This window comes from Leguminivora glycinivorella, chromosome 10 (assembly GCF_023078275.1).
Source record: "Leguminivora glycinivorella isolate SPB_JAAS2020 chromosome 10, LegGlyc_1.1, whole genome shotgun sequence".
NCBI classification, from domain to species: Eukaryota; Metazoa; Arthropoda; class Insecta; order Lepidoptera; family Tortricidae; genus Leguminivora; species Leguminivora glycinivorella.
The window spans coordinates 951,072-963,942 of NC_062980.1; the positions used below are offsets into that span (position 1 = coordinate 951,072).

General features: G+C 37.8%; 1 protein-coding gene across 4 annotated transcripts in view; it reads left to right on the forward strand.

Moving 5' to 3' along the window:
* Positions 1-12,871, forward strand: part of LOC125230179 (rab GTPase-binding effector protein 1) — a 38,441-nt gene that overhangs the window by 7,219 nt on the left and 18,351 nt on the right. For 3 of the 4 annotated variants that reach the window (XM_048135238.1, XM_048135237.1, XM_048135241.1), the window contains 3 exons: positions 1,622-1,731; positions 8,033-8,107; positions 9,032-9,127. In XM_048135238.1, the coding sequence (XP_047991195.1) occupies positions 1,622-1,731; positions 8,033-8,107; positions 9,032-9,127 (281 nt within the window). Of the gene's footprint in view, positions 1-632; positions 718-1,621; positions 1,732-8,032; positions 8,108-9,031; positions 9,128-12,871 lie in introns of those variants that run through there. The other variant, XM_048135240.1, reaches the window with a different exon arrangement.

Genomic DNA, 12,871 nt, shown 5'->3' on the forward strand with positions numbered 1-12,871 from the left:
GCTGGGGCACCGGGAGGAGCTGACGCAGCTGCAGACGTTGGCAGAGAACCAAAAGTCGCACATCCTCAACTTGGACCTCATTGTCAATGGTGAGTACAGCTGGAATGCTTGCAGATAGCTCCGGGGTCAGCAACAGGAGCGCGAGCTGCTGCAGTCTGAAGTGCTGGGGCTCAGAGAGGAGCTGGGCCAGCTGCAGGCTTCGCCGAGAACCAGAAGGCGCACATCCTCAACTTGGATCTTACCTTTTTTTACCAACTTTTTGTATAGAGTTTGCTAGCTTGTTATGTTGTTTTAAATGCTGCTTTCCACTTTATAATAACCCTTGTAGATGTAGACTAAATCATCTGGTTTTGGAATGCCTGGCCAGAAACAGGAAGTCTGTCAATCACATGGTGCATTCATGCACCCTGTATAATAAACCCTTAAAAGACAGATTATAGATGTAGTGCGAAAAGATTTGCCATCGTATTGTTACGGAAACGTACGAACATATCATGCTGTTTCAGTCAGTCTCAGTTTAATTGATCTGATTCCAAAAATACATATATTTAATGAGACTAATGAGCAAATCAGTGTCCGTCCTGATTCCCGATTTAATTAATGAACATGATAACATTTCTCGCCGCCTGCACTTGGTCGGTGAAACTTTACTGTAATACTTGTGTGTCGTGTTGTCAACAATGCTGCCGTCTTTCTGTCTTCTCTGGGGATCAGAGAGTAAGTTAATACAATTTACAGCTTTATTTTCATTGTACAAGAGATTTTGGAGATTTTTATTTTAAGTTTGGAAATTACAAACAATTCAAATACACACAACATTTATAAATATTTGCATGTCTTTGTGACAAAACATGTAGCTCTTATAAATTGAATATGCATGACCTTTTGTACCATGTTTTAGCAAATAAATGACTGATTCTGATTCTGACACATATCTGGGTAGGTCTGGGTGGGTCCAAATGTGGAAATAGTAATTCACACTGTTATTGATTTTTTATTAATCCTTACGAATGCGACATTTTTTACGTCATATGAATTTTGAAATTTCCTAGTGCCTCCACTGATTTGCGCAGGAACCGACGCGGGTAAAATAAGACGCACGCTTCCGCGCCAGTCAACAATGGTAACATTGTCTGTTAAATGCTTTCCAGCTGTTTCCAGCCACTTCGATGATGTTGAATGCTCTCAGCAGGGTTAGCACATGATTGCCGCGAGAGTATGTCGCCGCGAGATAGACTACCCGTCCTTATGTCATTAATACAGTTAGAAAAAGACATGCAATCTATCTCGCGGCGACATACTCTCGCGGCAATCATGCGCTAGACATACAGTTGTGATGATGTTGAATGCTCTCAGAGACACTGTCAGTATCTTTTGTGTCGAAGACAAAGCCGGGGTTACATTAGAGCCACGCCGCTTGTCGCAACGCGTGGGACCTAGCTAATGTAACCACGTTCATACAAAATGTATGTAACCGATTGCGTCGCGACACGCGGCTCTAATGTAACCCCGGCTTTATAATGTAGCTGACAATGATTAATGCTTACAGAAATGGTGTCTCCATCTTCTGCAGTATCAATGAGAGTTGTAATTAGTAATACAGCTGAATGAATGGTTACAGAGACGGTGTCCGCGTCGTCGGCGGTGACGGAGGAGGCGCGGCAGCTGCGCGTGCGCTGCGCCGAGCTCGAGCACCAGCTGCGGCTGCAGCACCAACAACAACAGCAGCAGGTACACACTTGCTTACAATATAACCCTGCCTGCTACGCCGCCCTCCCGGGTTCGAATCCCGGTAAGGGCATTAATTTGTGTGATGAGCACAGATATTTGTTCCTGAGTCATGGATGTTTTTTATATAAGTATTTGTGTATTATGTATATCGTTGTCTGAGTACCTGCAACACAAGCCATCTTGAGCTTACCGTGGGGCTCAGTCAATCTGTGTAAAAATGTCCTATAATATTTATTTATTAAAATCCAACCAAATGCGGGTCAGTTCACTAATAACACAGGTAAATAAAACTAAAAATAGACATGAAACTAACTTACAAGGGAAATAAGCCGCAATATCATAGCTTTGTTGAATTAATAGCGTATTGAAAAGGGCTCTACAGATCATATAAAACATCTCCCAACTTCATATACCTCATCGGGCCGCTAACTTTTCAGCCGGAAGCATAGATTTATATATATTAAGCTAGATTGAGTTGTTAGGCCAAAAAGTGTGTCCACATGATAGGGTAAAGTTGGGGCTGGTGTCCCTCTCGCACTTATTGCCACTGTCCAAATCATTTGAATGACGTCATTACTGTCATAGTTTGGGGATACCAGTCAATATTCAAAGTTACTACCAAATCTACTAATACCCAATTAAAGGTTTTTTTTAATTGCGCAAATCTTTGGTTTTATGGCTTCATAATAATGACTTACCAATTCGTTACAAGGTATTAATACCCTTGCCTCAATATAATACAAAAATAATTTAAGAAGTTTATAAACTTAGTTATCATACAGGTAAAAATACTACTACTATATTAATCTCTGCGAAAACCAGCGTTTCGGAGAGTGCCATGTGGCCCATACCGTGACACCTAGCTGAGTAAGGACCATTTAGCGCAACTTATATATATTTTTTGTTTGTAACTAGTTTTAGTTTTAGATAGTTATTGACACGGAAGTATAACTAAAGCATGGAAGCCATGCTAAAATAAGAGCTCGGTGACATGTATCTTATTCACACCACACTATTACCTTTTTTATATGAGCGAATGAGACAATATTCCACAACTTCTTTCGTTTTCTCGAAGGTTGTCCCTAAATGCTGATGTCAAAACGGACCTGGGGTCCATTTATTATACGGCAAAATTAAATATACGTTTGTCATTTCACACTCGGTCTCCATCTTTGACAACTGTACATAGTCGTATTATACTGGTTCGAGTTTTTACCGCGACTTCAATGGTCGTCTTGACGATATTTATTTATTTTGTGAGGATTTCTGATAGATCGTGGAAAAAATAGCTCAGTGTATATTTGTGATAGTTCCAAGTTTCATTTCTGACTATGGCTTGTGTGATCAAGTGTTGCAAATCACATTCAGGAAGAAAAGAAAACACGCAAGAGGTTATATCATTTCATCGGTAAGTTTCTTGAGTTTTTGATAATATTTATTGATACGACCTGGCAGAAATATAAATGTACATATTAGTAGTTTATACAATTCAAATCTTATTCAATTCTGAATAGATTTTTGCATATTTTTTGGAAGTTTTCTCAAACTCCGAAAGGTTATGTTTTTTAGCATAGTGATGTGATGTGTTTTATCGACCTTGCAATAATAACCTATCAATATTCATACCTTAAAAACGCCATCAATGATTACTGTTCTTTGTTATGATTCTCTTGTTATTTAGCTATTTTACAAATTCAACTTTATATATTTCTTAGATTTCCGAAGAAGAAGACCGGAAACACGAAGTTCAAGGTGCGATGCTTGCAAATGGATTTTGCTGGAGTTTGCTCGCGGTTCCTAAAGGAACCGCGAGCAAACTCCCAAGACTCCACCAAAAAGAAGGCCAAGAAGCTGAAATGGAGCAGGCCCTGAGATGTCTCCCCAGGTGTCTACCTTTGACAATTGTACATAATCGTATTATATTAGATCAAATATCTCGGCGGTCGTCTGGCCGATTTTTAATTTAATTGTGTTTATTCCTGATAGATAGTTGATGATCCTGCTAAATTCTTATTTGTGATGTGTTCAAGTTCCTTGTGTGATTATGGCTTGTGTGATTAAGGACTGTAATTCACGTACATGGAGAAAAGAAAACTCCCAAGAACCTGCTGTGGCCTGTGTTTCATTAATGAATTTCGGTCAGTTATTGATACTATTATTTGTAGGATCTAAACAAAGCATAAAATACGATCTTTTCATAGTTTATATAATAACTACTACCATGTTAAATTCTGTTCTGAAGTTTCTCCAAACTGTTTTTAGGTTATGTTTTTGTACTAGTGATGTGTCATTTTTATCGACGTCCCGACATTAACTCTATTGACATTCTTGCATTGAAAAGGACATAAAAATGATTAATGATGATCAGGTATCACAGACTGGGTAAATGGTAATGTAACATTTCTAGTGAATTAAACTTATAGTATTTTTTAGTTTTCCAGAAATTCTCAAACATTATTAAAAAGAAACTAAAAATAGGTGAAACTATTAAAATAATAAATTTTGGTACCTACACTGCCGTTTTGTTTTATTTTCTATTTGATAGAGAAAATATTATTGAGGTAAGTATAAGTAGATTCTTGAGTGGTGGACTAGAAATTAATAGAGGGATGCTACACGAATTAAATTACTTAGGTTTTTGCGTAAGGAGAAGAGAAGAATGTATTTATTTGTTTTATACTCGTATCTCCCATCTTCTATTTTTTACAAACTATTTAGGCCGATATTACACTATCATAGAAATATAGTCATAGACAACATGCCGTCCTTTTTATTCACGTTACAGAAAAAGGGAGGCATACAGACCTATGATCAGAGATATAGGTATGATAATGTAATATTAGGACTTGGTAAGAGAAGAGAAGTGACCGTTTATGTAGGTAAGTACATAAACAAACCATTTATTTGCAATCAGTAGGTACGGTTAGCCAAGAATGTTTGAATATATGACTTTCATAGCCAAAAAGCCACAATAATCCAAATGAAATGTTTATATCAATATTGTATGTTTTCGTTACTTTTATATATATAACGTTTATATTATTTTTAAGGTGAGAACGTAAGTAAGTGCATATTTTATCGATAATTGAATCGACAAAGTAACATCCCTAGCTATCACAAAACCAGGGACCACCTACCAAAAAGAGAAATAACTAGCATATATCCATCCTTTTTCAATACATTATCTAAGTCATAAGGAAGTCAAGGATGAGTATATGCATTTTACACGAATTTTTATTAGGGGGGCTTGGTTATTGATATGTATTTTGTGCTAATAAATGCTTTTTCTTTCTATCTTTCTTTCTTTCTCTTTAACACTGGTCACAAGTGCGAGAGGGACACCAGCCCCAACTTTGACCCTCTCATGTGGACACACTTTTGCTAGTCTGACAAGAACGCCTTTCTGCACCGGTGATAAAGTTCAATTTAGTATGGCAAAAAAGTGTGAGCTCAGTCCCTATTGAAAGTCCATGGCCGGAAGTAAACAAATATCAACTTACTCCATTGCCGCCTGCCACTCCACTACCGCCCTGACTCAGTCAATTACCGCGGCTAATTATCGGCGGCAGTTGAACACGTACTCGTTATCAGCGGCTTATCGCGGCCGGCGTGCCGTTACACACCAAATGCAAATTCGGGAGCGGAACTCGTTCAAAAAACGCGATATTGAGCTACGTACAAGATACACACAATTTATTAACCTTTTTTCGAAACACGTATTTTTATTTGGCCTGTGTGGTGACGGGTTAAGACTTTCACCACCCCCTTTCTTCCCGTGGGTGTCGTAGAAGGCGACTATGGGATATGGGTTAAATTATGGCGTAGGCGAGAGGCTGGCAACCTGTCACTGCAATGTCACAGTTTCGTTTTCTTTCAACCCCTTATTTGCCAAGAGCACTGAATCTTTAGTAGTTTCATGTGTTCTGCCTTCCCCTTTATGGGATACAGGCGTGATAGTATGTATTGTGTGTATGTATGTATTTTTATTTCTTCTCAGAATAACGAAAAGTAATGCGTTTAATTCATATGTTGTAAAAAAACCCCGCCATAGTGGACCGATTTTCATGAAGCATGGCTAAGAACGCTCCCGACTAATTCAGCTTGCAAAAAAAAAAAAAACTAAATCAAAATCGGTTCATCCGCTCGAGAGCTACGATGCCACAGTCAGACACACACACATACAGACAGACACGTCAAACTTATAAAACCCCGTCGTTTTTCCCTCGGCTGTTAAAAATGAAATAATGAGTTGTATCAGTATGATAACTGCGTGTTTTTTTCTGTATGTAAAAGCGGGGTTTTTATCGGTGTGTAGTGTGCACCAGCCTTGCGCTTATCGCCACCGAAATACAACCGATACTTCAATCATCTACAGGCAGGTTTGTTTCCATTCACTTATACATTTCCAGAAAGTAGAACTCCTTTTGCCCGCGGCTTCGCATTAGAAAGAGACAAAAAGTAGCCTATGGCAGTTTCCATCCCTTCAAATATCTCCACTTAAAAAAATCACGTCAATTAGTCGCTCCGTTTTGCCGTGAAAGACAAACAAACAGATACACACACTTTCCCATTCCATCCCTTTAATATTAGTAGTATAGTAGTATGGATATTTAGCTGACTGGAAGTCCATAAAATTGTAAATTTTTTTAACCAAACCAAAACCTACAATTGTGGACAATTTTTCATTGATATAAGTACAACAACTAACCTCGTAATTTATTGTTTCCTAATTTGTTAACAAATTTTAAAGATTTATTAATAAAATTTAAATATATAAATACTTATCCCCTTATTCATAAACATACTTTAAAGTTATCAAGCCGATATTTAAAGTTAGTTTGTCCATAGATTAAATATAAGAAGATCAAACCATCCTATACATTAAAATGCGACCGCCTAAGAACGCGCATACACTACACCACACATAGATGGCGCCACAAAAAAATGTCTTGTAGCTTTCGATTATACTTGTAGATGGCGTTAACTTTTACATAGATTTATGGCTCGAAAGTGACACTTAAAGCCAATCTACAAATAATCGATGGCAACAAGGCAATAGTGTATGCGGGTTCTTAGGCGGTGGCATTTTAATGTATGGGATGGTATGATCTTCTTATATTTAATCTATGGTTTGTCCCTTTCCGACGTATTGGTGTGATAGAAAAGGACAAACGAACTTTATCGGCTTGATAACTTTAGAGTACGTTTATGAATAAGGGGATTAATATATAGAATGAATTTAATTGTAGAAAACAATGAATATTATTGCGTGTTATTTAAACATTGGTCATATAAGCCGAATTAAAAAGTATAATAAATGTATATTGTTTCTGTAATTACTTTATATTGCACAAAGTATAATGTTTCTATGTGTTGCGCATAATCGTTGTAATTCTTGTATAAATATATTTGTAAATAATGACATACCTACAAAGATTATTTAAAAGAATTCAACCTGTATATGCAGCAAGACTCTACTTAAAGTTAGTTACTTTTCACGCGCGTAGCATTTCTAATGTCTCGGCATTTTCTTCAATATTTACATATTCAGTTGTTGAATAGTTTATTTCATAATTAAAAATTAATGAGAAAATAAAAATACTGAATTCATACCGGGCATATTTCAGGGTCGCCAAAATGTTAGCTATAGCGATTTGTTAATAATACTTGTGTCATAATTGTGAAGTTTATTCCTCAAAATGATGTGAAAAATGTGAACCATATGCGATATTAAAAATAAAAAATCGTAATGAGAAACGAATGCGGTATCAAAAGTTTGAAACAATATTATTCAAAATATTATATTGTGCAATTGTGGCATTTTACAAAAACATGTAACTCCAAGAAATGTTCAGTGTGTTGTAGCTAGAAACTCTCAATTAATTATTTATCGTAAATCTTATCTTAAAAATGGGCGGACATGGGCAATAACATTTCCTTTCTATTGTTTCAAAACGTGCTCGTTCGCAAAGCAGAACATTTATAAAACTGTGCGTGTAAATTTTAAACTAAAAGATGTGTATTGATTTCAATTTGTGTTAAACCATTTGATCGCCAAAGACGTCAACTTCGCGTGCGTTCTGAAATAGTTTACATTGACTCTCTGCTCACGATAGTGCAGTGTCGCGTTCAAAGTGTTGAACTTGATAAATTATAGACAAAAACTTGTAAAAATTCTTGACAAATAACTTTGTGAATGTATAATCCGGAGCGAGATCTCAGTATGTCGACGCAATTCGGCGAGATCTCGCTAATGGACGATTTGAGCGAGGGCATTGACCGAGCGCGCGCCATTTGGCAGGACGTGAGCATCGCGCCCGCTACGCTCGTGCGCTCGCTGGCGCGCCGGCTGGTCGACCAGGAGGACCCCAAGAAGGTGAGTGTGGCTTGTTGGCCGAGACAGGCTGTGGTTTGTTGGCAGAGACATACTGTGAGAGGAGGGAAGCATCGCTCCCGCCACGCTGGCGCGTCAGCTCGTCCCGGAGGACCAGACAAAGAAGGTATGCTCTTAAGACTACTGTCTTATCTAATAATTTAAAAAGGGAAGCCACACTAGGGCCTGCTGATAACCGTCCAATTGCAACTTTTACACAACTTTACCTACTGCCTGTGTGGTGTGCGCGGATACGGCAGAGCGATAGAGTTGCATAGGAGTTCAGCTACTTGTTTGCTTGCCACTACCACTGTGCTAGCCTGGTTGGTCATTGCTTCGCTACAGTAACAATTGTCAATATTGTCATACCAACAGGTGAGAAGCCACACATTGCCAGTTAACATAGAATACAATATACTTTATTAAACATCAAACTGGACAAATACAAGATAGATAGGTACATTCAACACAAACTAGATGCTAATTGATAAAAGATAAAGATAAAAGATAAAAGACATTTATTCATGACGCTCACAAACACGTACGTACATGTACACACAAGAATAGGACAAAAAACAGAGAACAGAACATTAAGTAAGTGCGCATCACGAAATGGACCCAACTCAGCATAATGCTAGCTGGAAGCCAGCGCTGGTCTTCCGTAGGGCCCATTCGGTGATTCGGTGGTGAATTGGGATCCCACTCAGCATGTCGATGTCGATATAGTCGATCCCACGATGCAAGCCGAGGCGCTGATGTTCAGTGGGACCATGACTTAATAAACTAAGCTAAGAACTCTAAAAATAAACGAGTGACAGCGCAAACATCAGTTCATCGAGTATAGTTTAATTTAAAGTACCTACCGATGTTACTTATGAACCAATACAAAAATAAAATGTTTTTACTTTGACTGTGTTGTGTGTTTAGCCCGCGGAGGATGGCGACCTGCAACGATGTGAGATGGAGATCAGTCAGCTCAAGAACAAGCTCCGAGAAACCGACGCTCAGCTACAAGAAGCTCTCGTAAGTGAACTCAAAAAAAAAAAGTTTTGAATACATAATTATTAGTGATATTACTAAACTCTTAACTAACATATAAATAAGAAAACACAAAGAAAGAGTACAAAGGTGAATTATCCCTTTGAAGGTTCTCTTCCAGTTAACTTTTACCCACTTTTACCGATAAGGAAAACATACATTAACAAATATACTTTATTATAAAAATAAATATTATGATGAAGAAAGTACCATCCCCAAACTGCGAAGCTTGCAATGTTGTAGAAGATGTACAGCATGTATTAGCGGAATGTGTGCGGAACGAAAATATCAGACAACATTTGATTGTGTCACTAAATATAAATAAATTAGATATAGGCGCATTTCAAAGTATCTTAGCTATACCGATCTCAGAAGAGGCAAAGGAGATATATTTGTTTATATATAAATATTTAATTCAGTATACTGTAAGGCCGTAGATGACTGTAATTTAGTTTAAGTTACGATGGGACTGGCATAATCTTAAGATTAAAAGTCCCGAAATAAATAAATGAAAAAAAAAAAAAATACTTTATTATAAGATTGTTTATTTTTGATTGGTTATCAGGTAGAGATCGCTCTTTAGCGATAAGACCGCCTGTTGTCTGCCTCTATTTATAATCATTTGTTTTGTCTCCACTATACCTTTTTAGGGTTCCGTACCTCAAAGAGGAAAAACGGAACCCTTATAGGATCACTCGCGTGTCTGTCTGTCCCTCTGTCACAGCCGATTTCTCCGAAACTACTAGACCGATTTACTTGAAATTTGGCACACGTATGTAAACAAGTGGCCCAAAGACGGACATGTAATATAATTAACTGAAATTAAACGAAATTTAATCATAGGGGCCACTTTTGGGGGGTAAAATTGAAAATTAAAAATCAAAGTTATTAGAACTATATTGTGCTACATATCAAATGAAAGAGCATTTTATAAGCATCTCAAAAATATTTTTTTTATAGTTTTTATTTTGGTAATTTAGAAGTAATTTAAGAAAATAAGCAAAAAATGACCATTCCCCCCCCCTTAACTCCGAAACTACTTAGCGTAAAATTTTCAAAAAAATACACGAGATAGCCCTCTACCTGTAGATTACAGGAAAACCTATTAGAAATCTACAGTCAAGCGTAAGTCGGAGTTAAGAGAAAAAAACTCAAATTGAGATTTTTCACTCACTGCCGCTGCAAGTACTTACTAAATGTTTTGAAATTTTGTGAGCGCCATGGACAGGTAGAAAGAAATTCATTTCTGTTTAGAAATTGTTAAAAATTTTAAGCATTTGCCAAAATGACTTAAGATCCTACTAAAAAAGAGGCGCTTACGACTGTTTAGAACTGCACTGACCATAATATTGCCCTAATAGGTCCAAAAAATGGTGTATATATACGAAAACAAAAAAATTGTGCCACCGACAACCAAAATCTGAAGTCTATTTGCTCTATCTCTTATAGTTTCCAAAATATACGCAAAATCTTTAAAGTACAAATCTAGTGTACACGTTGCCATCACATGTCGTCAGGCGCTCATGACCTTTTTGTATGGAAATGTCGAATTCCGACTCGCACTTTACCGATTTTCATAGAAAGTTGTGTTTTATTATAGTTTTGAAGGAGGTTTCTTGTTTTTAACCACCAACGCAAAAATATTATAATAATAATAGGTTTGACGCTTGACATGTCTGTCTGGCATCATAGCTCCCGAACGAATCAATCGATTTTGATTTAGTTTTTAATGTTTAAGGTGAATTCGTCGAGAGTTTTTTTTTGTACCACGTAGGTGGTAAACATGCATACGGTCCGTCTGATGGAAAGCGGTGACTGTTACATATGGACGCCTGCCACTCAAGGAGTGGCACATGTGCGTTGCCGACTCGACTCATTAGAAACTTGTACAAACCTGTACTTAGAAGGGGCCTGGGTGCCGACGACTCAAAGGACCGAAGGAAGGAGGGGGAAGGAAGGAAGGAGTGCCGCACCCTCGTTGAGCTCTGGCTGCCTTACTCACCGGCAGGAACACAACAATGAGTAAAGTCTAGTGCTACTTGATTGCGGTCTTTTGTAAAGCAGAGGTAATTTCCCAGTTAGACTCTGCTCTACCTTAGAGTATATTCAATTTAGTATTAGAGTTATCAGTCAAGAAATTTAAATGCAGCGCCATCTATTATTAGTTTCGACAACTTTTCATGTGACTTTCCATGCCTAAAGGTTCGCACAAGTCTCAAGTCGCGTAAATTACCTACTTAGTAAATTTTGCCGAGAGACGGCGCTAAATACAATAATACTCATTAGAGTACCTATACTTCTAGTCAAAGACATATATAACTCCGTATAGACAGATAAAGTCTAAGAATAAAACGTACTTACCTCAGTACCACACAGAAGAAGGGCTCAGCTAGATGGCGCTAATATTAATATTAACACGCTTTTATTAGGTCGTCGTGTATGTAACTAACTATGTAATGGAATCTACGGAGGCTAATTTAACCATCTTCTAAGGATCGTAGCGTAATGATAATTGGCAGCTGTATGTAGTTCTGATGACAGTACAATAATATGGTACTGTTGAACTGATCTGATGATGGAGCCGGAAGATATGAACTGGAGCTACGATGGTATCATAGCTGTTTTTGGGTTTCTTAGAAAAGTCTTGTAATGAACTTTGACTACGATTAGGTTTCAAGGTCTGATGATGGAGCCGGAAGATATGAACTGGAACTACATGATGGAACATCGTATCATAGCAGTTTTTGGGTTTCTTAGAAAAGTCTTAAAATGAACTTTGTCTACGATAAGGTTTCAAGGTCTGATGATGAAGCCGGAAGATATGAACTGAAACTACATGATGTAACATCGTATCATAGCTGTTTTGGCGTTTCTTAGAAAAGTCTTGTAATGAACTTTGACTACGATTAGGTTTCAAGGTCTGATGATGGAGCCGGAAGATATGAACTGGAACTACATGATAGAACATCGTATCATAGTAGTTTTTGGGTTTCTTAGAAAAGTCTTGTAATGAACTTTGACTACGATTAGGTTTCAAGGTCTGATGATGGAGCCGGAAGATATGAACTGGAACTACTAAAAAGATCAACGTAGTATTTAAAATAAGTTGGGATAGGGTTTTCTTGAGACCCTTAAGAGCAAGTAAAGGGGGCTCAGGGGCGATCGAAGCCCCCACAAAAAAGACTGATCAACGTAGTATTTAAAATAAGTTGGGTTAAGGTTTTCTTGTGACCCTCCAGAGGAAATAAAGGGGGGGCTCGTGGGGCGAAGCCCCCCGCAAAAAAGAAAGATCAACGTAGTATTTAAAATAAGTTGGGTTAGGGTTTTCTTGTGACCGTTCAGAGTAAATAAAGGGGGGCTCGGGGGCGAAGCCCCCCGCAAAAAAGAAAAATCAACGTAGTATTTAAAATAAGTTGGGATAGGGTTTTCTTGTGACCCTTAAGAGCAAGTAAAGAGGGGCTCGGGGGCGAAGCTCCCCACAAAAAAAAGATAAACATAGTATTTAAAATAAGTTGGGATAGGGTTTTCTTGAGACCCTTAAGAGGAAATAAAGGGGGGCTCGGTGGGCGAAGCTCTCCGCATAAAATAAACATCAACGTAGTATTTAAAGTAAGTTGGGATAGGGTTTTCTTGTGACCCTGAAGAGCATGAATAAGGGGGCTCGAGGGCGAAGCCCCCGCATAAAAGAAAGATCAACGTAGTATTTAAAATAAGTTGGGATAGGGTTTT